The sequence below is a fragment of the Pelmatolapia mariae genome, linkage group LG16_19, assembly GCF_036321145.2.
Source record: "Pelmatolapia mariae isolate MD_Pm_ZW linkage group LG16_19, Pm_UMD_F_2, whole genome shotgun sequence".
In the NCBI taxonomy this organism is placed as follows: domain Eukaryota; kingdom Metazoa; phylum Chordata; class Actinopteri; order Cichliformes; family Cichlidae; genus Pelmatolapia; species Pelmatolapia mariae.
Genome location: NC_086241.1, coordinates 6,113,532 through 6,139,667, shown reverse-complemented (window position 1 = coordinate 6,139,667; position 26,136 = coordinate 6,113,532). Strand labels below are relative to the sequence as shown.

Sequence of the window (26,136 nt, the reverse complement as noted above, 5' to 3'; positions counted from 1 at the left end):
CTTTTTTTTTCTCCAGCTGTGCACAAACTGGAGTTAACTGGTTACCAGTTAACTGAGAACAGTTTTGCAAGTCCTTTGCAAAACCTGTTGAAAGCGCATGGTTGGCTAAATGATGAGCGCACGTGACATCGGATTTATTTCCCACCAAGCTGTCTTCTGAGTAGTGTGTCTTCAAATCACCTGTCCCTCCCTCGCTCTAAAGACACACACACACACACCAAAACCACTGATTAAAGGTGACACATCAGGGTCTCAAGTACAAAGAATTGATTAGGATTCTTTGGTAAGTGGAGGATGCACGGCTCTACCGGAGTTCCACTGTCCCACAACGTCAGCCATAACGACCCCCTCGCCCCCATTACCCGCCATGTACTACAATCCTGCACCGCTTTGGCATGAGAACCACACGAGAGCAGCACTTACAGTTAAAACTCTACAGATTAGGACATGCAGACTCAAACACACACACAGCACAGCCATTATCAAGAACTTTTACACTCTCTAGAGCTGCTGCTCTCAGTGTATATTGTTGTCATTCGTGTTTGGGGTCATGTTGCTGCCTTATTTCACTGCATTGCCTCCCTTCCCCTGTCAGTCTTACCCAGCTAGAGTGTCTTGTCCTGATAATTCTGTTATCTTGATTTTATTTTAATTTGCGCTGGAGGGGAAAAAAAGAGAAGTGGGCATTGCAAAAAAACAGATGTAAGATAGGTAATGTTTTGGAAAGAGTCAACAGGAGTATTACATATTTGTTGTTAGAGTAACACAGGTCTAATGGCTAAAGCCTCAGAAGTAACATATTCCTCTTCTTATCTTTCCCTCCAGTGTCAGTACAGCAGAGACTGTCTAAGCTCGTGTTTTACCCCATTACTGGTCACATGCATGTTTTGCCCCTCCATCAGAGCATGAGGCATGGGCACATCCTAAACACTGCACTCGTGTGTGCTAATTGATGGAAATGCAATACTGTGTCTTGACAGCTTTTCACCTGTTAATTTAACATTACTAGGTTTAAACATTAAGTTAATTAGATTGCCTCATAATTTTCTAAAACCAGTGATGAGTTAGTGTTAAACTGTGTGAGCAGGTAGCAGCTGTCAAGAGGTCTGTAATGTACCATGGTGCGCGGTGATAAATGTCTGGTATCTCTTCAGGTCGCTCCCCTCCTGGTCTTGCCAAGACTCCACTGTCAGCCCTGGGTTTGAAGCCCCACAACCCAGCAGAAATCCTCCTCAATCAAACAGGCTCAGGTTGGTTGCAACACTTTCCAGATTTCAATTTTTTGTGCTCAGTCTGGTGACGCAAACACCTTTGGTAATCGATAAATGAGAGTCAAGTTGCCACTCCTTTCTAATGATGTATATAAATACAGCTGAAGATCATTATAAGCATACATTTTAGTTCAGATGAGCTGAGAAACAGAAATAAAAGGAGTTTGGTTAAAAATGACAAGACAACATTTAACTGCTGGTAATATTTCTTTCCCTAAAGACACCAAACACTAAAGTTTCCAACCCCCCTTGTTTATTTTTTACAACATTTTGTTCTTTGGTTTATCCCAATGATGCTTCACAGATGATGAAAGCAGTGAGGGTGAGGAAGGTAAGCGCGCCAGTATAATGCCACATATCATCATTCACTTTAACCCTCTCCACCCCATTTTTCTCAACATATTTAGTCTTTTTCCGTCCACGTGTCACATTCGGCAAAGCCATTCCCATTTTCAGTTGCCATCAGAGTTAAGTAATAGTGTATGCTGCTTTTCGGAGTGGTCTTAAGTACCACTTTAGTGCTACTATTTGCATTTTATCACCCTTATGGACAATAATGAGGCACCCCACCCTGGAAAATCAGAAACCCAGTATAGAGCTTTTATTTATTTAGGCGTGTCTTTCATATACAGCACCAAGAAGCTATGTGGAGTCTGTCGCCAAGTCAGCAGTGGCAGGAGGAGAGCCATGCACATCACATAGAAGCCTTACTCCGCTGGGAGATGCTACAGCCAAGCAGAGAAGTCCAAGTCCCACCACCACTCACACACTGAACCCACCTTTGTCCAGCAGCAGTCCCATACAGAGCTCACCGGGGTAAGATGGGCCTGTCTTATAAAGTCATTTTCAGCCTTCTCCTTGAGTACTTGTACTTCTCCGTGAGAAGCTATACTGCATTATTACGCACGCTTAATTACTTCTCTCGCTTCTCTTTCAGCGATCACCCTGTAGCAGAGAGCAGCGTTAGCACTCCGTCCCAACCCACTACTGATTCCGGGTTCCGCTCCCAGCCTACAGAGAGTGCCTACCCCACTCCTACTCCATCATATCAAGCCTTGAATACCCCCACTTCATCCTACCTGGATTCTAGCTCTCCAACCTCCTCCTACCTTGGCACTGCAACACCCACACCACCTTACCTGGGTCCCAGCACCTTGTTAGGAAGCTATGCATCCTCAGATCCCAACCCGCCCAGTTCAGAACCAGTTCAGACCACACTCGGTCATGGAAGCCCCAGTAAACAGATCCAGACCAACATCATTGGCTCTACTAACAATCCCGTCCTCCAGCAGCGCCCCAGTAGTAATCAGGAAGTTCCCGTCATGAGCCAGCAGACATCACCAGCTAATGGCTTTGAAGTGGGTGTGTCGGGTCTCAGCGGCAGTCCCGTCCTCGGTCATTGTCCATCTCAGGGAGCGCAGAGCAGTCCAGTCCTCAACAGGCAGGCTACTATGGGGCCAGGGCCCCAGCAGAGCCCAGTCCTCAGCAGACAGCCGTCCCTCGGTCAGCCTATTCAGAGCAGCCCTGTGCTCAGCCGACAGCCATCAATCACACACGCTCAAGGAAGTCCGGTGTTGGGCCGTCACCCCTCCATTTCTCAGATGTCCCAGAGAAGCCCCAGTTTAGACCGTCACCCCATGCACAGTGGTTACACGACACCAGATGAACGACATGGGAACCTGTCACGACAGAGCAGTTCTTCGGGCTACCAGGGACCACCAACTCCCTCATTCCCCATCTCACCTGCAGGCTACCAAGATGGAGGGATGATGGGGATGGGTTTAGGGTTCAGGCAGGGCAGTCCAGCCCCTGGATTCCAGCCCCAGCTTCCAGAGAAGAGGCGCATGTCAAGCGGCGATAGACCAAACGGAGCGCTGTCCTATGGCACGATGAACGGGAAGATGATGCCCACAATGAGTGGAGGAGGCAATCCCAGCTACTTCCACACCCTTTCTGACTTTTCAAGGTTCACTATGCCTGGTAAGTAAATACAATTTATGGATTCTTAAGGGGTTCATTCCATACACTGTATATAGAAGTGCGATGGAAAAGTTTCCAGACTCTGACCAGAAAAATGAAAATGACATACCTGATTTAAACTGATCAACTGTCAACTGTGCAAAATTAGCATCCGAGGTAATATCTCAGTAAACTATGGATTTGCTTGCTTGCTTGATCTTGCTGGCAAGCTGGCCAGCTAACTCTAGAATTAAACAATTAGTACAGTTTCAAAGCACCACTATGGTGAAGTCAGGGTTTCAAAAACAGCAGTCCACAATCAGCATTGATGTTTTGTTTTTTTAAATGAGTTTCGAGTGTTTGGGGTGACATCTGTTTTATATCTTGGCCGATCCAGTTCACAGTCAAGACAAAGAGGATATATTTTTGTGATTTCCTGTTACATCTTTGGATTTTTGTTGCAGATGGAAGCCCCGACAGCAGGCTGAACGTCAAGTTTGTTCAAGACACGTCCAAGTTCTGGTACAAACCTGACATTTCCAGAGAGCAAGGTAGGAAGTCAAAAGACCTCATTTATTATATTAATCAAATATAGATCCATCCAAGTGGGTGGATTTATGTCATACTTTTAAACATTTAGACAGACATTAAGGAACAGAAGCAGCTGTCATCATTAGCAGCGTAACATATCAGCTGTGTTGTGAGCAGTACTTTTGCAAACGTTATTGTGGTGAACATACAGAGCATATTATAGAAATGACTTGGGCTGCATGGTTTAATTGAGTATTACTCTGAATCCTTTGAGTTGGACTAAAAGGAGTCTTTGTTGAAACTCAAGTCATTGTTCTGAATGTCACTGATGTAAGTCACTGGACCCGGCAACGTCATCACTTTTGATAAATGCACGTACACATATGCACAATACTTACGATGCATGCAGCAGCATACACAAAACATTTCTGTCCTCGTGTGTTTTAGCTGTGAGGTCAGCGGCTAGTGACTGGCCTGTAATGGATTATATCATGTTAAACATAAGCACATGCTCAACTGCGATGACATCAGACACACGGAGAGTTTATACTTAGTGCAGTGCACTCCCAGAAAGAAAGCCACACCATATGCAGAGAATTAGGGAACATCTGCATGTGTTGCTCATCTCATCCATCTTCCTTCCTTAAACTGTCACATGTGGACAGGCCTGGGCATTGAACTAAACAGTGAAGTTAAAGCTCTAAAGCTCCTCTCTGTGAACAATGGAGTGTCTGAAGCAAAGTGTCATGTTAGAAGTTGTAGTTCTAATAAAATGCAGACCAACAGCAGTTTTGTTGTTTTTTTTTTAAACAAAGGGTCAGGACTCATTTCATCCTACTCTTACTCATGCTTCACTTTTGACTTGATGCCACCTTCTTCCTTGGCTTACCTTCATTCTTTAATGACTTTTCTGACCTCCAAATTCCATCACCTAAATTTAGCTGGTGGAATAATAAAGAGGTATTTCATTGTGGACATATTGTCCAGTTTTTCTTTCCCTCAAATGCATTTCTTTTTGTTAAGTACTTATTGTAACAAATAAAGCTTCTAACCATAATTGTGTAACATGTGGTTTGTATACTGTAGTATGCAGTTTCTCCTTTTAACAACAACCTGCCAGTGGCCTGCACATTGACAATGTAATCTAATACTGAGCTTTGTTACAACTTATTGGCATAACACAGAGGAAAGTGCATGTAATAGATAAATAACAAGACTAATGCCAGGCTCACTTAGTTCTGTATGACATTTAGGACTTTAAGATGGTCACCGTGTGGTATCAGGTGACTGTAGGCTCAAAGATTCTTGCTGACTTTGGCCAGGATGCATACATTTCTACATAAACACAGACCAGATCTGGCTTTGCTGCCTTTTGCCCCTATTTGATATCATCAGGAAGAGGTGCCAGAGAATTACAACTAAAGACAAGAATTTAAACAAACACTAGATCATACTAAGAGGACAGATCTGGACTGCTTGTCCTTTGGCCGATGTATCACTTCATGCATTACACTGTACCCAAGACTACTAGCATTTACTGATAGATGGCAACTGTTGATGGCCTCTCTTATCCATTGTAGCCTAAATCTTTGGATTGGTGCTGCTTTACATCTTTGTTGTGTCATCTGAACCCAGCAAAAGTAAAGAGTGACTGTTATTTAATCTGTGAGGCCATAATGAGGCACAGCGAGTCGTTCTGTGGGCTGCTAGCAACAGCATGCTATCAGAAACGGACAGCCGAGGAGTTTTTACATTTGAGTTTTGGTTGTTGAGAAAGGCACAAATGAAATGTGGCTTGTTGATGATGCCAGATTAACAGACAGTAGATGTTAAGATAACCTTTATTAGTCCCATACGTGGGAAATTTGTTTAAAGATTTGTTAAAAGACCTTAATTTATCTTGAGGTGAGTGTTGGAACATCAATCCATCTAAGTCGGTCCATAAACCGACTCAGCAGCCCTGCTGCACCTGTGGCTTTTCATGTAGGTTATTGTGTCACCTCCCAGATTCCTGATGTTCTAAAGTAACTCAATGTTCTCTGTGTTCCAGCCATCAGCCTGCTGAAGGACAGGGAGCCTGGAGCCTTTGTTATCCGGGACAGTCACTCCTTCAAAGGAGCTTATGGCCTAGCCATGAAGGTGGCGTCTCCTCCACCCACTGTGCATCCGAACAAGAAAGGTAGGGGGCAGGACGGTGGGCAGTATGAATAGCTACATCAAAGCAGTTACAAATGTGCCAAATATTCAGTACACACACTACTTCTGTGTTTAGTGCAGCTCTTCTTGTTTTGGTGGAGGCAGCATGAATGTTAGTACCTTAATACCAAAGATATGAGGCGATGTCTGAATGTGATTCAGCTGGTGTATTACCCGCCTGGACTCACGCACTGCTCGACTCTTTTGTTGCAGGTGACATCACCAATGAGCTGGTGAGGCATTTCCTGATTGAGAGCAGCCCTAAAGGAGTGAAGCTGAAAGGCTGCCCCAACGAGCCTTACTTTGGTTAGTGGAAGCACTCTTGCTACTGTCTTTCATTTCTAAAACATACACTAACAGCTTAGCAGTGACATAACGAGTCTGTAGGAAAAGTCAAGCACGAGCGCCTTCTCTCTTTTCTGTGTCAGCTGAAAATCTGAGCCCCTTTCCAAGTTTGAAAACGTCTAATCCTGCTGTAATTATAGTATTGAGTGACGTGATCTCACTCGTATTCTCCCTACTAATTACACTACACGGCTGTGTGTGGTGCGTGTGCGTCTGCATGCACTAAAGGGGCAGGCCAACTTCTGTGAACTTTTGCCTTCGCGCTCCTCGTTTCTTCTCTTCCACTCTTGTCTTCAGCTTGTAACTCACTTTATCACCCTTATTCTTTAGTGGAGTTTTTGCTTGTATTTCTTTAATTTCAGCTAAAACAAAAGCACAAAACTTGTTTTTCCTGTCATCTTTTTTTTTTTTTAATATTTACTTCAGTGTGACATTACAGCCAACAATGAATGGTGGGGTTCAAGAGCCTTTTATTGAATACATCTAACAATTAAACCTGAGTCCTTTGAATCCCTCTTTCAGAGCTCGTGAAGTTTATCCATAATCCTCCACCATTAAAAAAAAAAGTAACATTAATAACTCCAATTAAAAGATTCAGCTGTCATTGTGTAAGAAGTCAGGCATACTACAGATTTAGTTAACGAGGGATCCATTATGATTAATTTAAAATCTAAATTTGTATTCTTCGACACTAATAGAGTAGTTTTCAGTAATCCTTGGCCATGATGCAGCCCCTCAGTTCATACACTCCCTAAAAGAAGCCTTTTAACTCCCTTCACCTCCCTTTAAGTTAGCTTTCATAAGATTGGCTGCCCAATGGAAACAGAAGGTTTGAAAAGCAGGTAGATAGGGCTTATCTATTGTAGAAAACCTACAAGAAAAAGTCACTATAAGAGTCAAAAGCTCATGCTTCAGACTGGTCAAAATGCTCAGGGGGGATTACCTGCACATACATTTACCTCTTTATTTATAATTTTAATATGGGTCTCCATAATAAAAGCCTAATGGCAGCAATCTTGTTAAACAATTAACCAACTACAGGTCGTGTATACCACGTGTCAAGATGGTCGTTATAACTGAAGAAAGCAACACTCCCAAACTGGAAGCTTCTGTGGAACCAGCTTCCAGTTTGGATTCAGGAGACAGATTCTCTCTAATTTTAAGATTAGGCTTAAAATGTTCCTTTTGATAAAGCATAGAGTTAGAGGGCTGGATCAGATGATGTTGAATCCTCCCTTAGTCACGCTGCAATAGACTTAGGCTGCTGGGGGGCTTCCCATGATGCACTGCAGTGTTTCTTCTTTACTCACTATGTGTTTATACACCTCTCTGCATTTAATCATTAGTTATTATTGATCTCTGCCTCTCTTCCACCGTCCGTCCTGTCTTCCTCCCATCACTTTCAACCAGTTGCAGCAGATTGATCCAGTTATTTGAGAAAAAAAATCCACAAATTTTCTCATGGCAACTCAAAACTCCCTTTAAGTAATGCTGAACATTTATAAAAACTTGTTTCTCTTTGACAGGTTGCCTGTCTGCATTGGTCTACCAACATGCTATAACACCACTGGCCCTCCCATGCAAACTAGTCATCCCTACCACAGGTATGTGCAATAAGTGTTCTGTGTAACATGTATTCCAAGTGTTTCTGTGTTACTCTTAAGCAAATCTTTACAGTTTAAAAAAAAAAAAAAAAAAAGTAATATGAACTGAAAATCTGACCCTTGATGGAGTCCTCGTGCCAAAACTGTAAGTTTTAAACTTTCTCTCCTGTAAATCAGATCTCACTGAGGAAGTACCGGAGGTCACAACAGCAAACCCGATGGCTGAAAGGCTGAAACAAGGAGCAGGTAAAACCTCCTCCTCAGTATTAAAAGTCATTCAGTTATTTAAGTTTAACATTCCAAGACAGTCAGCCAATTTTTGAGGTTCTTGGACATAATTGTCAGCGTCATTAGTGTGTTTTGTCACTCATTCTGACAACGTGACGTTCTTGTTGTCCCAGTGCTGAGGGCCCCTGCTGATTCCCATGGTAAACCCTGTGCACTTTCATTTGGAAACCTACAACTGGAATGTGCATCGTGTCTGTGTGTTGTCTGTCCGTGTATGCTCCACAAATGAAGACGAATAAATAACAGTCCTGTGTGACAGATTTCCCCAGAACATGTCTTTTAACACTAGCGTCCAGCTTGCCCTCCATAACAGACAGAATGTTTTATGTGGAATGATCTGTTTGGTTTCTAAAACCCCAGCCTTGTTGCAGAAAGCATGCACTCTAATGAGGACAATGTCAACATTATTGCATGAACAGACTGTTCACGATTGGGTTTGACACCATTTATACAGCTGGGATGTCTGCTCTCTTTGCAGCATGCAATGTTCTCTACATCAACTCAGTGGAGATGGAATCACTGACAGGGCCTCAGGCTGTCGCTAAGGCCATATCTGAGACACTGGCTGCTGCTTCTCCACCTACTGCCACCATTGTGCACTTCAAGGTGTCCTCACAAGGCATCACACTCACTGACAACCAGAGGAAGTAAGTCTAAACCACGCCTGTCCCATCTAAAACATGATGAGGTGTTTAATGTCTCACAAGTGTAGACGTTACATGTCATATGGAGATGTTGTTGCAGACATATTTTTGACGAGCCTTTGACATCCCAGTGTATTTTAAGATATAAACATGTCTTTAAAGGGCTGGTATTAATGAATATGAGCAACTGAACACAATCACAAAACAATAGAGAAAATTAAAGTATTAGAATTTTTATACACTATATTATTAACTATTTCACAGCTTTCCCATTATTACATCTGCATATCATCATTACATTTGGGTGCTGAGCTTTGCAAGGGTGTTAGGGAACAGTGAAGCAGACGTACTGGCCTGTTATAGAAAGATAGAGCTAAGCCAGAAGACCAAGGTTTTGACTAACCAGTGGCTCTGTGTCCCAGTCATCAATGATGGTCACGAGCTCTGTGTAGTGACAGAAAGAATAACACTGCTGATACAAGCGACCAAAATGAGTTTCCTTTGTTGAGTGGCTGTGCTCACCCTTAGAGATACTGTGAGGAGCACAGTGTCAAAAGTGTGTCAAAAGGGGCTAGCTGAGGTGATCTGAGCATCTTATCAGGATGTGTCCTGGATACCTCCCTTTTGAGGTTTTTAGGGCACACCCTGCTGGGACGGGAGCCCGCAGTAGAATTTGTTGGAACGATTATATATCTCAACATTCCCTGGGAGGAGATGGAAAAAGATCTTGGGGAGAAAGGAAGTCTTACTCTCCTTTAGCCTGTGGCCATACCAAAAGCACTTTAGATAAGCAGAAGAAAAAGGGTGGACATGTGCATCATACGTTTCAGTCTTTATTTATACAGTGGTAGTTCACAGCAGCAGTTTTCTCAAAGCAACCCTAAACTCCAACTTTGTGATCAAGCACTTGGTGACGGCTGAGAAGAAGAACTCATTTTTAACAGGAAGAGTGATTTTAAGCATTCAAGTTCACTACTTGAATGCTTGAAAACATGAACTTTCAGCATTATCATAGAAGCTCAGCTTCCACAAGTTTTACATTGTTTTTAAATGCATAGCTGTCAGGAAAAGCATGCTAGCATTGACAAAGAGAGATAGCTTACTGATACTGATACACGAGAAAAAGTAGAGCCCTTGCATAACTGTGACAGTCTGAGTTTGAAGTTCATATTGACCAAATCAGTCTAAATCATCAATGGTTGCTCTGTTTAAAAGCTCTATAAAAGTATAAGACATGCCACTCCACAGAATGGATGTTTCACTTTTTAAGTTTTGTGTCATTTACATCTTTTTTAGGCTTTTCTTCCGACGCCATTACCCTACCAACACTGTCACGTTCTGCGATATAGACCCTCAGGACAGAAAGTGAGTACAGAGAGCCATTAAAATACTTAGAACAATATTAGCGACTTGTTTTCAGTTCCTCAAGTGTGTTTAAAGTCTCTGCCCCGTGATTTCAGCTAGTCCAAGTAGCACATTGGTTTTGTTTAATTAAGACCTTAAACAAAATACTTTTAAATCATTTCAGATGGAACAAGCCTGAGGGAGGAACAGCCAAGTAAGTAAACTTTCCTTTCAGTCAACATTTGATACTTGAAAGTGCTCTTTTTAAGAGCCTGACCGATGCTGATATTTAGTTTCTGTCAGACGCACCCATAACAGTTGCTTCGTGTAGTAATTTGAGTCCTTACTAAGATGATATGGCATTGAAGTTTGAAAAGAAACAGTTTGTTTTACTCTTCCAACCTGCTGATTATTCGTTCACACTCTGCTTGTGTTTGTAGTGTTTCAAACACATTGCAAACAGAGAAGTTACACAGTGCCCTCTGGTGGATTGTGTAACATCAACACAATTGTCGGTGTTACTTCCATCTCTTCCTTCCTTTTTAAATTTTGATTAGTTGGCTGTTACAAACACATAAGGATATATCGTTTAATACGCTATCCGCTGTTATGTCAGTAGGGCTCTAATGTGAACTACTTAAAAGGTACTTTTTGTAATAACGCTCTGGTAACTGGTAAAAACCTCACCTCCATGGGAAGCAGGAACATTTTCAGTTTCACTTAGTTTGTACTAAGGGTACTATTGGTATTATAATGAAGTACATCCTGGCAATAGTTCAGGTAATGTATTTTCAAAAACTACTTCCTGTCGATGGCTTCAGTTCGGAAGAGATTAAACTAAATAAACAAAACCAAACACACATTTACAAAAATACCTTAAAGTGTCTGTAAATCTGCTTTAAGTCGTTGATGAATGAAGATGGCAGCCCTAATGACGAAATCTCCAATATTGATGTTTCAGGCTGTTTGGGTTTGTGGCGCGTAAGCAGGGAAGCACAACAGACAACGTCAGCCACCTCTTCGCCGAGCTGGACCCTGACCAACCTGCCAGCGCCATCGTCAACTTCGTCTCGAAGATGATCACCTCGCAGAAACGATGAGCGCTGTCAGCAAAAACCCCTCACGCTTTTTTTCAAAAATAACTTTGGTTATTTTCCTTCCTTTTCTTTTAAACCTCACAGACGCTCTCGGCTTTCAGTTTTACGTATCGCTTTATTTTTCCTGCTCTTTCACATTTAAGCCAACGCGTGTGTAGTTGTGAAAGAATGAGTGCGCGTGTGTGTTGAGAGTGTGTTCGTGTGTGCGCGGCTTGCATGCGTTTGCTTATAATCTTGGATGGACTCCAGAATGGACCAGAGGAAGTGCAGGATGAGGCGTGGCTGTGTGTGACAAAGGGCAAGGGAGGCGACTTTAACCTCCCGGGCAGGGTTAACTCATGAACAGGAAGAGGGAATGACATTGTGTGCAAATGTTATTTTTTTTAGCAACTGTTTCATTTTTTGTTTTTTAAAAAAGAAGAAGTCAAGTAGTGTGATGTAAAAGGTGGATTGTGAATCTATCAGGCTTTTTTGACTGGTCAACCAAAGATTTTAAAAAAGCAGTCAGGGCGGGTATAGCGTGCCACTGACTATGAGGGTCGGAAGTATTCTTTTGTAAAACAAATATGGCTGCTTAAACAAAAAATACTGTTTCTTTCTGTATGTACTGATACTGTAGGTCAATTCTGCACCGTTGCCATCTTGCAAAAAAAGAAAGAAAAAAAAAAAAGATTTTTTGCAGCTGGTAAGGGCTGTGTAAATACTCTAGATTGCTTTTTTTTGAGTAGGACTGTTCTAGATAACATTTGGTGCCTGACTTTCTTAACTAAATGCAGAGCTTTTAGAGAAAAAAAAAGAAGAACCTAAAACATATCCACGCCGTCTTAATATATGCAAATAGCCAAAATACCACAGGTCCTTCCCTGTTCGTAGTGTAGCTGAAGATGCGACTGATGTGCAGCTTGAGCCTGAAGAGATCAGCTGAACCTTGCATTCAGTGAGACCACAGAAAAAACATCATAGAACAGGCCATTGAATCACTGCATCCACAAGGGATTGATTGTATCAGAGAAGCATGGAGGAGGAGGAGGAGGGTTTGCTTCCCGTCTGCCGCCATCCTCTGTTCAGCCTCCGCAGCACATAGCCACACCGTTCACTCATGATTGAAGGGCCGAGGGCAGTTTTTTTTGAGGACGATCTTTATTTTAAAGAAAAAAGATTTAGTCCTCCAAATCTGCTCTGCACTTTTCTCTGCTCAAAGTTTCCATCGATGAAAGAAGCTCTCACCCTACCCAAAAGTAAGCTATACATATAAATATACATATATAGATATAAATATATATATATATAAACTTCCAAACAGTGACTTAAGATATTTATTTTTGTTGCTTTGTTGCTCTATATTATCTTGTATACATGTATTATAAAGTATACATCAAGATTACTGAAAGCAAGAAGAAAAGATTGCTTTTATTTTGGCTAAAGTCAAGTGCATTGACGTATATAAAGGTGTAAAGTGTGTGCATTTTAAAAGGGGTATCACTGTTGTTTTTGAATGTTTTTTTCACAGCATTATTTTCTTTTGTTAACATTCTTGTTGTTGTTTTCTTGGGGGAAATATTTTGTATGAAAAATGGTTGTTACTAAAGTCCAAATTGGAGTTATCCTAAAGTGATGCCAACGCCGCTGTTTTATTAACTTAAAACCTGCCAAGAAAATGCGTTGTCCAAGTTTAGAGCACTTAAAATGTTAAAGTATTATCCGTGTTTTTGTTGTCAACCGAGTGGAGGGGAGCAGTTGACAGACCTGTGTCATGTCCCTGCGTGTATTCAGGCAGACTATCGGGGGTCCTTACGTTCGCACCGCCTCACAGTAGTTCTGAGGCTCTTAACAGCCAAACCAAGTCAGTTTAGTAAGTAGCTGCTTCCCCCGTGTGGTGCAAAAGGATCACTACAAAGGAGCCACTTTTATTCTAATACAGTGTTTTAGCTGTGAAATATTGAGTTAACATAATTTGATCACTGACAAAACTTAAATGATTTTGTAGTTTTCTTGACAAACAAAATTATTTTGCTTTTTCAATTTTAATTAAAGGAATGAGCGGCAATGAAAACTCCCACCTATGGCAGCATGATGCAAAATAAGTAAGGGTTAGTTTGGGGGCCTATATGGACTCAAACCTACGTCTCCAAAAAGGAAAAAAGCAATGGAGCCCTTCCAGGAGTTTTATACCTGACTAGAATGTTCCATTATTTATTAGCAGGAGCTTGCATGCTCGACTCAAATTGTAAACTTCGGGCTGTTGACTAATCTGTGCACAGCATCTTCATGTCTCATTTAAACCAGCCTTTCCGCAGAGAAGCCCAAAGGAAGATATCAGTGCGAGTTTCACGTGACGACTGCCTCTTGGCTCAGCTTATAAGACAAATAAGCTTTTTTTGCCTACAAACTCCTTCTTGAGGGGAAAAAAAGATAAAAGACTTCCTAACCATGAAACTGAATGTCAGTCATTTGCTTGCCAAGATGGACACTCCAGTGGCGTCTGCCCACTCTAGACAGATCAGTCTGGACCCAAGAATGTGTGTGAATGAGCTACTATTCCTGTATAGAGCTTTGTCATGTTGTTTTGGTTTGCTACATTGTATGGCTTTTACTATTTCTGATGGAAAAAACACATTAAAAAGCAGTACAAATCAAAACCGCCTAAGTTTGTTCTTTCACTAAACAGGCAGGTTGGCTTTGTTGTGCAGAAACTGAAGATTTGAGGTTAATTTAGCATAAAATATTACAATTTTGCATTTTGGGGGGTATAACATTTTTAAACTGATTACCAAATTGATAGGTGGATTGTGGTAACTAATGAGTGAATGAGGAGTACTGAGAGAGGGGAGGAGTAAGGTTAGTGAATCAGGAAGTGTAGAGGATGAGTAAAGACAGGACAGCTATGAAGAGCAGAAAGGCTCAGATGAGATTCCCATGGAGATATAGAGATGTCTACGAGAGAAGGCTTTTTAAATCAGACTGTTTAACACAGTCTTGTGTAGAGTGACACGATGCTTGAGAAATGGAGAAGTGTACAGGTTCTGATTTTCAAGAATAAAGGTGATCTGCAGAGCTGTGGTAACTACACAATAAAGATGTTAGAATGAGTTGTTTGGTTAAGAAGAGTGGTGATGATCAGTGAGCAGCAGTGAAACTTCAAATTAAGAAATAGCTGTGACGTTTGCTTTGAGAGTGCTGATGGAGTACAGAGGAGGTCAGAATGAGTTTCACTGAAACCGTCTGATAGTGTGCCGAGACAGGTACTGTGGTGCTGCATGAGGAAGTCGGGGTGGCAGAGAAGTATATGCAGGACATGGTAAATGGACTGCTTCTTATATAGCTTTTCTACTCTCCCAGAGTACTCAAAGCGCTGTATACAACATGCCTCATTCACCCATTCACACCCACTCATACAAGCACTTCCTTCTATACTTAAGTGCATTCACACACATTCACACTCCAATGACGCATCGGAGAGCAACTTGGGGTTAGTATCTTGCCCAAGGATACTTGGCATGCAGACTGGGGAAGCCAAGGATTGAACCACCAACCTCCCAATCACTAGCTCATCTGCTCTACCACCTGAGCCACAGCCACCCAGCGTTGGTGAGGTGTGCGGCAGGGGTCACAGGGGAATACATCAGAGATCTTGTTTGCAGTGGTGACAGACAGGCTGACAGATGAAGTCAGGCAGGAGTCACTGGACTGCGATGTTTGCAGATGACATTGTCACCTGTTTGAGAGTAAGGAGCAGGTGGAGGTAATCTCTGGAGAGAAGAGGAATGACAATCAGTAGAAGTAAGAAAGAATACATGTGTGTGAGTGAGAGGGAGACAGGTGGAAAAATGAAGGTGCAAAGAGCACAGGGAGTGAAGGTGGAGGAGTTCAGTTGCCTGGGGTCAACCATCGAAAGCCACAGACGGTGCACCAGAGCACCAGGTTAGCAGAGAGGTGAAGGAGAGAGTGCAGGCAGGATGGAGTGGGTGGAGACAAGTGTCAGGGGTGGTTTGTGAAAGAAGGATGGCGGCAAAAATGAAAGAGAAGGTTTACAAGATGGTAGCGAAACCTGCTCTGATGTATGCATTGGAGACTGTGGCACTGACAAAAGACAGGAGGCTGAGCTGACAGAAGATTTTCACTGGGAGTGACCAGGAAGAACCAAGATGTCGAGCAGTTTGAAAAGAGACAAGGCTGCTATAGTCTGGATACATGCAGAGGGAGTGTGGGCGTACTGAACAAAGATGTGGAATATGGAGACGACAAAGAAGATTCATGGATGTAGCGATGGAGAACATGCAGAGCGCTGGTGTGACAGAGTGGGATGATGGGGCTTAGGGGGAGATAAAGGGAGGAGTCCAAAAAAAAAGGTGGATTATGATTGTTATTAAAGGATTTCATATGAAATTTGAGAGGATGTAAAGAATGTCTGTAAAGTCAGACTCTTGCAATAAAACAGGTTTATTTATCCTCCTGGTTGGATAACTTTAAAGTGAGACAATGTTTGGCTCGACGTGCAAAGATGTGGTTCTGATCTGTGCACATTTACACTTTATTGTTTTTTACATTATAATTTAATCAAATCTAGCACTCAGGCACTGTAGTCAGGTCCATTCTGTTTGCTTTCATGATGCTTAGGAGGGTTTTTGTTTTTTGGAGTACACAAATCACACCCATAGATGCGTCCCTCATCTTTTCAGAACACTTTCTTGACCTTGAGGGAAAAAGGAAACAACGTGAAGAAGAAGAATGTGAAAAGACAACAGGGCAACACAGATTACACAGAAGGACTCTAGCACTTATGTGCAGCAATAAATATAGATGCTCCAGTAGTACAAGTTGCTGCAAGGTACTGCAGCAAATTGAGCTGCAGTACCTTGCAAAAAAAAAAAAACAAAGTCCAAAGAGCCTGGCCTCAAACTCACGCCACACAAGTCCATTGTTTTAAGACTGAAACGCTGCTTTAATATTTCTATTTAACAAGGGCGACAACCGCCACTGAATTATTTGATATCCGCCTGTTAGCAGGTCTGGGATTGATAAGAGCTGATAACAGCCATTTAGCCAGTTGATATCAATGGAGAGCACACACCCATGTACATAAGGTCTCACAGTTCACATTGCCTAAAACTGAAAGCACTGCTCATAACAGACCTGTTGTTACAAACTATCCTTTAAAGGACAATGTGAGTGTGCCAAAAAAGTCAACTGCAGTTCTGCTCATTTCCACTTCAGTCTGCCTCGTGTCAATCTCTATAGTCTGTCATGTTAAAATGCTCAAATAAATGACATTGGTTCTGTGATGAGAAGTAAGATTAATAACAGATGTATTATTTTACGGGAGCACAACTGGCCTTATCTGTTGCTTCCAAGACTCTAAACGGGGCTGCAGACAGATGAAAGTGTGTCCGTCTCCCTGTGAGGTGGACAGAAACCAGTTACAGGAAAATGAACAATCCTATATAGACTGTGTCAGGGTGCTATGGCATATACCCACACAACCAAAGCAATGTACAACCACATTTTACACAGGTATGTGGACAATAGCCTGCAGAAAGTAAGACTACTGGTGCTAGCACTGCTAACATTAGCCATACTGAATAAAACTAATTTGACACTCAGTGAAATTTGAAACAATCAAATTGCTTCATATAAGATCATGTCCATTGTTTAATTTTGGATGTTTTTTTCTGCCTTTAGACTTTTGGACTAGTCTTAGACTTCAAAATGTCTAAAATCAATGTGTTGTATTATGGTGGCCGCGCTCATCTTTTGAATAAATTACAGCTTATGGCTGCTTCACAGTGGCAAAGGCAGAGATACTCTTCAAAACAGAAGGAAGACTGAAAGCAGGCAAATACAGCTAAGATCAACAGCTAAGACAAAGATGTACATTACATGTACAAAAGCACTGGGTCAGCTACACATTGCCGTTACATTGCATCAATTGCTCAGACATGGAAACCCTGAAGCTCCTGGTGGAAAGTCTGATGTTAATGCCAGAGCAGGTCTGGTACTACAAACCTCAGCACTTGGCGACCCTGTTCTGTAACTTTACATGGCCTGCTGTGGTGGCTGGATTGCTGTGGTACCTAAATGCTTCCACTTTGCAACAAGTCAGAAATGTCTTTCCTCCAAGACATTCCACCATCAACTGTAACCGAGATAATTACAGTATGACATTCAATTTCAGTCAACCTGTTCTCTCACAAACATTTGCAAAGGCAGACTGCATCCATAGGGGCTTGATTTTTTATAAACTTGCGGTAATGGGACTGTAAACACCTGAATTCAAAGATTAAGAGGTGTGGCTCAATATTTTTGCCCACACAATATCGCAGAGCGATTCCAGCTCAAACTGTCAGAATTTCCCAGCCATGCCCAGACTTAAACCCCTCAGAACCCTGCTTTGAGAGAGCTGATGTTCACAGATGCTTCTCATGCCGTGTGATGAAGCTTTGACAGGAAGAATTGGATCAACCCGCTCAAATCCAGGAAACCCAACGTTTATCCACGAATACTCAAAACTGTAATTACCGCAAAAGGGACTGTTAAAGAACGCTGAGCGGGATGAGAATACTTTTGTAAATGACAGACTTAAATTCAACACTTTTAACAAATTTGCCAAAATTAAAAGCGTGTTATTGGATGTAGACTGGTGGGAAAATAGCATCTTTAATCAACTTGAATGCTGAATATAACAAAGTGTGTAAAAAAGTGGTTAAAGCATTAAAAATCCTAGTTATTCAAAACTCTTTTGGCCTCAAACTCCATGGACTTGTCTTCAAAAACAAAAACTTTCACTTTCTTTGCAAAAAAATATAAAGTTCAAACTATTTTACCCGACTACTGAAAACCAAGTGGCTGCAGCTCACGTTTAAAGCACACTATTACACGTGGCCATGAAGAGCTCTGAAGATGATCCCTAAAATTTTGAATTGGATCCTAAACCCAGTGTAAAGAGGACACAGGTGGGGGACCGTTCTGGGCACTTTGTAGGCGAAGATTTGCTTAGACAAAAGAATAATCAATTACATCATTCGAATAGTCGCAAAATAAAATCACGTGTGATCATTTCCACTTCAGATTGACACACTGCGAACCCAACACTTGATCAAATGTAACTTCCAGATTTCCGAAATAACCATGGCTTATTTATTACAAGTGTGTCATCTTAGGATGACACAGTTCTTGGTCTTATTGCTCACGCGCATGATTTACAACATAACAGCGACAAATGGCTTTTCCATTAAAATCCACAGCCAAGCCTAGCTGCACCTACTGGGATTATTTGTAGGGCAATCTCATGACATCATTGCTTTAGTCTATTAAATTCTTCAATTGTTATAATAAAGTTTTACGGACAGCAATTTTCTGTCGCCTTACTAGCCTAATAAAATTATGAAAAAATGCAGACAGTTAATATGAGCAGGGTAAAGGAATGTCACAGTATAAAAACTTGTTGCAATTAATGTCATTTGTGTTATTTCAATGATGTCACGTGTCTACAGTTTCTCCAGGCCTGAGAACACCAAACTCAAAAAGAAAATAAAACACATTGTTTAGAAACAGGCTTCACAAAGGTCTCTAATAAATACTAAATGAAAAAGCTGGAGAGTAAATCAAACTTCAGAATGAGATGACAAGGAGTCCTTATAGAATAGAATAGATTATGCTGATGCTGCAAAACCTCTTTCCAGAGGGGAGCAGGAAGAACAGCGTAGGATGGAGTTGGGCGGAGTCTTTGATGATGATGCGGGCTCTGCTGAGATGGCATCTGTGCATGGGACATTGAGAAGTCCCAATGATCTTCTCAGCAGTCCTCACCAAAGTCCAGCAGCCAGTTACACATGGGGGGGCTGATGGGGGGTGCAAACTGACCCTGGTGACCAGTTTGCTCACCAGCTGCTGGGGGATGATCATTTTGAATGCATAGCTGAAGTCAACAAACAGCATTGGTACGCGAATGTTCTTCTCCTCCAGACATGCCAAGCTCAGGTGGAGAGCAGAGGAGATGGCATCCTCTGTAGAGCGGTTTGGCCATTAAGCAAACTGGAATGGGTAAATATGGGGGTCAGTGAAGAGTGGCACAGCACTCCATATATACATATAGAGGAGTACATTTGCGTGTTTTAGTTGTGATGTCAAAGGCTCAAGAAAAAGTGACATACCAAATTCTTATAGTGGGGAAATGCACAAAACACACACACGCACACACACACGCACTAGTGAGATAAAAGGGACTTTTATATTTCGAAAAACTTCTTTGACGTCAACCTGCTTTTATAATACAATGATGTCTGACCTTTGACCGTCAAACATGAAATCTCTTATCTTCTATAAGCCATAAGATATATTTGTGCAGTGTGTGATTTTGAGAAACGTCATGGCATCATTGTAAGACTTAGGGTGAAAACATAGAGTGTTGCCCTTTCATAAGATATATTACTCGATGATTTATTGACATTTTTTTTTCCGAGGTCAAATTTGACCTTGGACATAAACGATGAAGCATAATGTTTACCTGTGCGACAGCGCTTCTGCTGCACAGGTGAACATTATGGTTTAGTGGAACAGAAACAAAATCTAGATATTTAAAAATATATATCTGTTCTGCTAAACCATAACCATGGGTAAACCAGGTAAACCATGCTTGCCTGCGCCGCAGAAGCGCTGTTGCCGTCCTCCATCCTCAAAACGTATTAAATTTCCAGGACCTGAAGCTCAGTAAAGTGCCACTCTGGCCGCCACACCCATCTGTTCTCTGATTGGATTGTTAAATTTGTGATTGAAATGACATTGACCAATCAGGTGAAAGGAAGAAAAATCTGGTCAAAATTTTTACTTGCAAGTTGAAACTCACACGCAAGCGCACTTGAGCGCAGAGTTTTACATGTAGTTTTTTGCTTTGTATCTGTAAACAGACTTTAACAAAACAAAACAAAAAATGTAACTTTGTAACTATTTTTTACAAATACAAATTTTGTTAAACACACACACACACACACACACACACACACACAGACACACACACACACACACAGACAAATTCTCATCTATAGATGCACAAACATAAAATTTTCATATATTTTGATTTACAACTCAGTTCACAGCTACGCAGTCTGATTTACAAGTACAAAATATTTATGACCAGAATTTGAGCCCATACAATTGTCACTCATATAATCACACAAAACTTAAACATGAAAGCTTGAGAACTATGGACACTAGACTGCTAACAAACAGACAAAAAAACAGAACAAACACATACTCCATCTCTTCACGAGGAGAATAATGATCAATATTTCTGAATCCTAAAACATGTTCTATCAAATCTTAGCCATCTGGCAAAATGGCAAAAGGCAGAAAATGTGCGCGCCAAGTTCTGCTTTTGACGTCTAAGCGCTGACTAAAAGTCATATATGACATGTGACAGCAAGGAAGCAGAAGGGAAGAATTTACAGATTCTAATAAGATTTGACTGACATGTCTGAATTCACACAAACAGTGTGAACACAGTTATCCTACAGTGTAATGTTTTTGTCATTCATGCAAGAGAGGACATTTTTAAAGTGACACCATTAACCCTGGAGAACCCATGGGGTCAAATTTGACCCCATGGTTTCCCTAGAAAACCAATGGGGTCGGCTCTGACCCCATGGGTTCTCCAGGGTTAAATCTGTTTCAACATACATAGATGAAGGTTCTGATCGACACAAAATATTTAGTATAGGAACAATAATAAGAACACTAATAGTTACACATTTACTAAATAACAAAAGGAGTTTTATTATGATAATATTTGGTAATTATTTTTTAAATCATATTTTAAAATCATTTGAGTCTCTGAGTTTCTCTGTGGGCGGGGTTCAGGCAGCTCTTCCACACACAGCACAGAAAACCAGGTGAGATAACTCGAGGCAACTTAGCAGGTGTTTTTCTCACTACAGAATCATTTATGCCACAAACGCCAAACATTTTCATCTTACTACTCAGCACAAATCCAGTATTACATGATGCTGTAACGGATGTCCTTATTAAATCAATGATTTTTAAACATTTGTCTCACAGAGGGATCAAATGTACAGACAAAATCGCTTAAAAACAAATCCATCAATAGTACACAGATTTTTTTGATCCAATAAGCAACACTGACTTCTCAGTTTAATGTGGTCTGACTTGCGGTTGCAGCAGTGGTCTGTAATAATGTGTCCGCCCACTTGATGGCAGTGTTTCCTTTCCAGACAGATGTTTGTCCCTGCTCACATTGTATTGTGCACAATATTTCCATCTCACCTCAGTGAACGTAAGCTGTACATTGTGTTTCTATGGATTCCATCCGTACATGTAGATCTATTTCTCATACCAACATTAAATTGTTATGGCTTTAAAAAATTAGAACAGTTGTTGTTGTGTGGGTCATATTCAGAGAAGGAATGGTGCATTTTTTTCCTTTTTAAGCAGGCCAGTGATTGTGCATAAAACTCCTTCTATCATCATCTCACATTAAAGCTCAAGTTTGTCTTTCAGAGTTAAAGCAACATCCCTCCTCAGCATTCTCTCTAAATGCATTCTTACCACCGAGTTCAACCTTCACTTTACGGGAAAAATTTATCACCACTCTGCGAGTCGTGCATAGAGGATTCATGAGCAGAATTCCAATCGTTTCATCTCCTTCATACCAAAGCTGCGACTCTGGAAGTGGTAAGTCGCTTTGCCGCATGGCGTCCAGATGACACGACGGGAGCATCAGCTGTTGATTTGACGGTGGATAATATTTTTAATCTGCGTTTGCTTCTGTTTAGCCTTCTCGCCTGCTAGTTTCTCTCCTCTGTGGCTCCGACTTGGACACCTTTGTCATACTCAGACATATAATCTTGGCTTTGTGGAGAGACAACTGCTGTACAATTATGGGCCAATTAGCTCTGGCTCGCCAAACCAAATACTGATTTTGATCACCTGATTGCGACGCCCCTCCGGTGCCTCCTATTTGCCTGTTTATCCACGGGCTGGGCTGGTTTGGTTGGTTTGTAGCCAGAAGTCTAACCTTACCTGACTCCATTCTTGTCCGATAGGTATCATTATGCCATGCAAACAATGACATCACTTACCCAAACTATATGCATGAGCTTCCCATAACCACAAGTAGTTTAAGTCACCCAAACATAACTACACACAAACCACAGGGCATAACAAATGACCACTTTTGTTGTGACGTAAGAGTTGAGGCAGACGCTACTTTCTCTAGTATTACACGTAAGATGGCTGCCCGCTTACAGTAGCTCAGGACTGAGAGCTTTAATCACAACTGAAATCTGAATGGGAGCCAATTTCAATAACTACTTTCAGCAACTGACCAGTGAATGCAGGGCTTCGCTCCAGCAGTCACTCTGAAAACCTGACGCCCAAATCTGCTTCACAGAGCAGCAGTTTTGCACTGGTTTACTAAACGTCACCATACCTACACCTACTAACAGCTAAGCACTGGAGATTTTCTTTTTAAATTTACAGTTATTTATTTAAGAGAAGTTACTTTTTAATTTCTGCCACATAAAACACAGCCCGAGTTACAGAGCGCGAGCATTTAGGAGCCAGCTCAACTGAATCAAAGATGGCTGCAGATCAGACATTCCCTCATTGGGAGGTCGTTGGGTCGTTCTACCTGTCTGTGTGTCAAAGTGCCCCAAAGGAAGACACTGAACCCTAAATTCTAAGTGTCTATACGAGAGTTAGAAATCACCTAAAAGCCCAGAATAGTCCTGTGGGAGTGGGTGAATCCTCAGTTTGAATCCATTTACCAAAACAACTTTAGAATAAATGTTGATTTAACCATCAGAGCACCTATTCCAACCATTTTTCCTCTTTTGGAAAGTGCAACCATGCTACTTAATGGGAGGGAAAATGTGAAAATCAATATTACGTCTGCTTGGCAAAGCGCGGTAATCTGACCAGAGCAACAGGTGTCTTGTTTCTTGCTAAAGCCTGCTGCCTGTCGTCACACATGGAAACATGTCACCATTTGGAGTGAGAAATGAGTGTCAGGCCTCCTGGCTCCAACTGGATGCGCAGAGAAGTTTACACTCTGCCAGATGGCGTGCAAACCTTAAAAGCAGAATGAAAATACATACATGCACGATAATGTATTTGCTCTAATCGTGTAAATTACGCCACATCTCCAGATCTGGCGAGGATTCAGTCACAAACAGGAGGACATCTAATTTGTCCTTTCATCTTGACAATTGTGACTGAGATGCTAGACATGTTTTACAGGATGTTTGTGGCTGCTGGAGTTCACTGGTGTACAGAAAGGACAAACATGTAATAGAAATACAGTATGCATCCTGTGTGTGTACACAAAAGTTGTGTATATGTGTGAGTGATTTCTGGACTCGTGACTGACTGTCCATCCTGTGACCGGTGTGTGTGACTCACTCCTATTCCAAATGTTTCCATCTTGGCGCCTCAAAGGCAAAACCATCGAGTGCTGTCACCATCTGGATGGTAAGGGCCCTCCTGGGCTGCCCGCCTCGCGTCCCTGACTCAAAGACTTCAACTAAAAATACAACCTTCAGGATGTTATTGCAAAGGCAACGATACATGACTGCCTTGGATTTCTTTTCTGAACCTGGCACTTGATGTCTCTGTCTTCTCTCCATAAATAACAAAGGTTAAACTGCTCACACACATCAGTCAGAGTAATAATGCAGTCTAATAAGCATGTGATGGCTCTGACGACAGCCTGTTCCTGAAGAAGTTACTATGGTGGATTTTTGAGGCCTATTTAAAACCTTATTTTAAATGTGACGGGGTTTTCATGTGGTGACAAACCTACTTAGATTATTGCTGACCACTGCAGCCTTTTTTTCCTTTATAAAGCTCTGTGGTTTTCAGCCAGCCAATCCCTTCTTATCGACCTGCAACTGACAGTTTTCAGCGACAAGCACCAACCCTTACAGTTGGAGTCTATGCATTCAGTGTATGCTCCAAGAAATGCCTCACAAAAAATATCTATACCAAATTTGGAACCCCAGATAGTCTGTCTTATGACCGTTTAGCATATATAAACATGTCACAAATAAATGGGTAATTAATCTTATTTAAAATTTCAGGAAGAGCAGGTTTGTAAGTTTTCACTGGGAATCATTCCCAGTGCAAGATAACCCTCATTCACCTGTGTCAGCTCTACCTGGCAGATTTGTTTTTTACTAGACTTTATTTTTGTTTCTATTTGATGGCTGTGGCTGTGTCTTGGCTTTGCATGTTTCTTCCATTTGATAAAATGTGTGTGCCGGACTTAGATTAGGTGCTACTTTACAGTGTGGAGACTAGAAGTTAGCATTGTGCTCTTTTTTGATGTTTATTTTATTGGTGGTCGGCAAACTGTTTCTGGCTGCGAGAGTCTGGCAGTAGAGATGTATTACACATACCAAACACCAGTAAAGACAAAAGGTAAATATAAATTTTAGCATCTTGCGCTTTTTTTCCCTCCTTTACTCACAAGTGGAAAATAAGCAAAGTGGATCAAAGGCTGGCCCGTGTGCTCTGATCATAGATGAGCTACTGTAGTTCAAATTGCAGAAATATTTAAAGCTGGTTCTAATAGAAAGGTGTCTCAGTGCATCCCAGTCGGTGGTGGACGGGGTCAGCATGGACCCCCTGTCCATGCTGACCCCGTCCACCACCGATAACTCCAACAATGGACACGTGAGCATCAAAACTGGACCACTAAGCAATGGAAGAAGGTGCTTGGTGCCTGGCACCAGGATGCCAGGTGTTCCCCAGGTAGCTCGATGCTACTACAGGAAGCTGGACTTAAGCTGTGCTGTGGTATTTGGCGTCAAGATGTTACCAACATGCCCAAGTGCACTGTATGTTTCCCAAAGATATTTCGACACGTGGAATGGAGGACCAATCCAAACGCCCAACAACAGCTGCCCAGCAATAGTAAAATGATTGAGAGTGATACTGTTCTTTCACATAAAAATAAATAAAAACAGCTGCCAAGTATACTTGACTATCATTAATGTACCTGGGAGGCCAAACAAGTAAAACCTGTGTGTGGAAAACATTATATTTGATGCATTCCTTTCCACTGTACCATTGCAAACTATAAAGGTTGTGTATGATTACAGGCTACTTAAACAGTCATTGATGACTTTGAATACAGTATTACAGCTTAAACACATCAAAGCACAGGCCAGAAAAATGCCTCCTTCCCCCTGGCCTCTGGTACATGTGAAGCATGTGCCAGTAAAAACAGCCCTGGGGAAATGTGGTAAAGGACAAACCTTCGAAGTACTTACACTACTACAGTTTAAAAAAAAAAAAAAAAAAAAGAGGACAGAAAGTGGGCAGCCAGAAAAAGGCATCAGGTGGTTGATGTCTCCAGCAGTGGGAGAGTTAGCTGCATAACAGAGCAGACCCACCTGTTCCATGGCTGTTTCATTTTACTTGCTGTTTCTTTAACTCTCAGCAGGTAGACTAAAAAGTTTCCAGCTTTTTAGTAGGAAAAAAAAAGTTGGTTCCCTTGCTCACAAGTTTGGTTTAAACAGATTCTTCTGGTTTCTGTTTTTCTGCCGGAAAGCTCCAGATAACAACAACCATCTCAAATCTCAATTGTTAACAAACAAATAGCTGGACTGAAAAACCAGACTCAACACAGCCACATTTGGACAAACATACGTTTTTAAGGGCACTACTTTGAAGCTTATTTATCCTAGTCAGTATCCATTCCAGCCATAGGAAAGAATACACAGCGAACTAGTGCTGGGCGATATGGAAAAAATATTTATCACGATATGAATTATTTTATATCACGATAACGATATATATCACGATATACCACCTGACCTGTGGTCATCTAGAAAGTACGCAGTCT

At 41.6% G+C, this 26,136-nt stretch overlaps 1 protein-coding gene across 18 annotated transcripts in view; it reads left to right on the top strand.

Annotated features, from left to right (window-relative positions):
- Positions 1-13,918, top strand: part of tns1b (tensin 1b) — a 160,263-nt gene extending 146,345 nt beyond the window's left edge. For 11 of the 18 annotated variants that reach the window (XM_063499947.1, XM_063499939.1, XM_063499945.1 and 8 more), the window contains 14 exons: positions 1,155-1,250; positions 1,576-1,602; positions 1,904-2,087; positions 2,209-3,251; positions 3,695-3,781; positions 5,812-5,940; positions 6,171-6,263; positions 7,829-7,906; positions 8,084-8,152; positions 8,308-8,334; positions 8,673-8,841; positions 10,135-10,203; positions 10,367-10,396; positions 11,144-13,918. In XM_063499947.1, coding sequence (XP_063356017.1) covers positions 1,155-1,250; positions 1,576-1,602; positions 1,904-2,087; positions 2,209-3,251; positions 3,695-3,781; positions 5,812-5,940; positions 6,171-6,263; positions 7,829-7,906; positions 8,084-8,152; positions 8,308-8,334; positions 8,673-8,841; positions 10,135-10,203; positions 10,367-10,396; positions 11,144-11,282 — 2,240 coding nt within the window. In that variant the 3' untranslated portion in view covers positions 11,283-13,918. The remainder of the gene's footprint in view (positions 1-1,154; positions 1,251-1,575; positions 1,603-1,903; positions 2,088-2,208; positions 3,252-3,694; positions 3,782-5,811; positions 5,941-6,170; positions 6,264-7,828; positions 7,907-8,083; positions 8,153-8,307; positions 8,335-8,672; positions 8,842-10,134; positions 10,204-10,366; positions 10,397-11,143) is intronic. The other 7 variants (XM_063499944.1, XM_063499949.1, XM_063499943.1 and 4 more) reach the window with 3 other exon arrangements.
- The last annotated feature ends 12,218 nt before the right edge of the window (positions 13,919-26,136 follow it).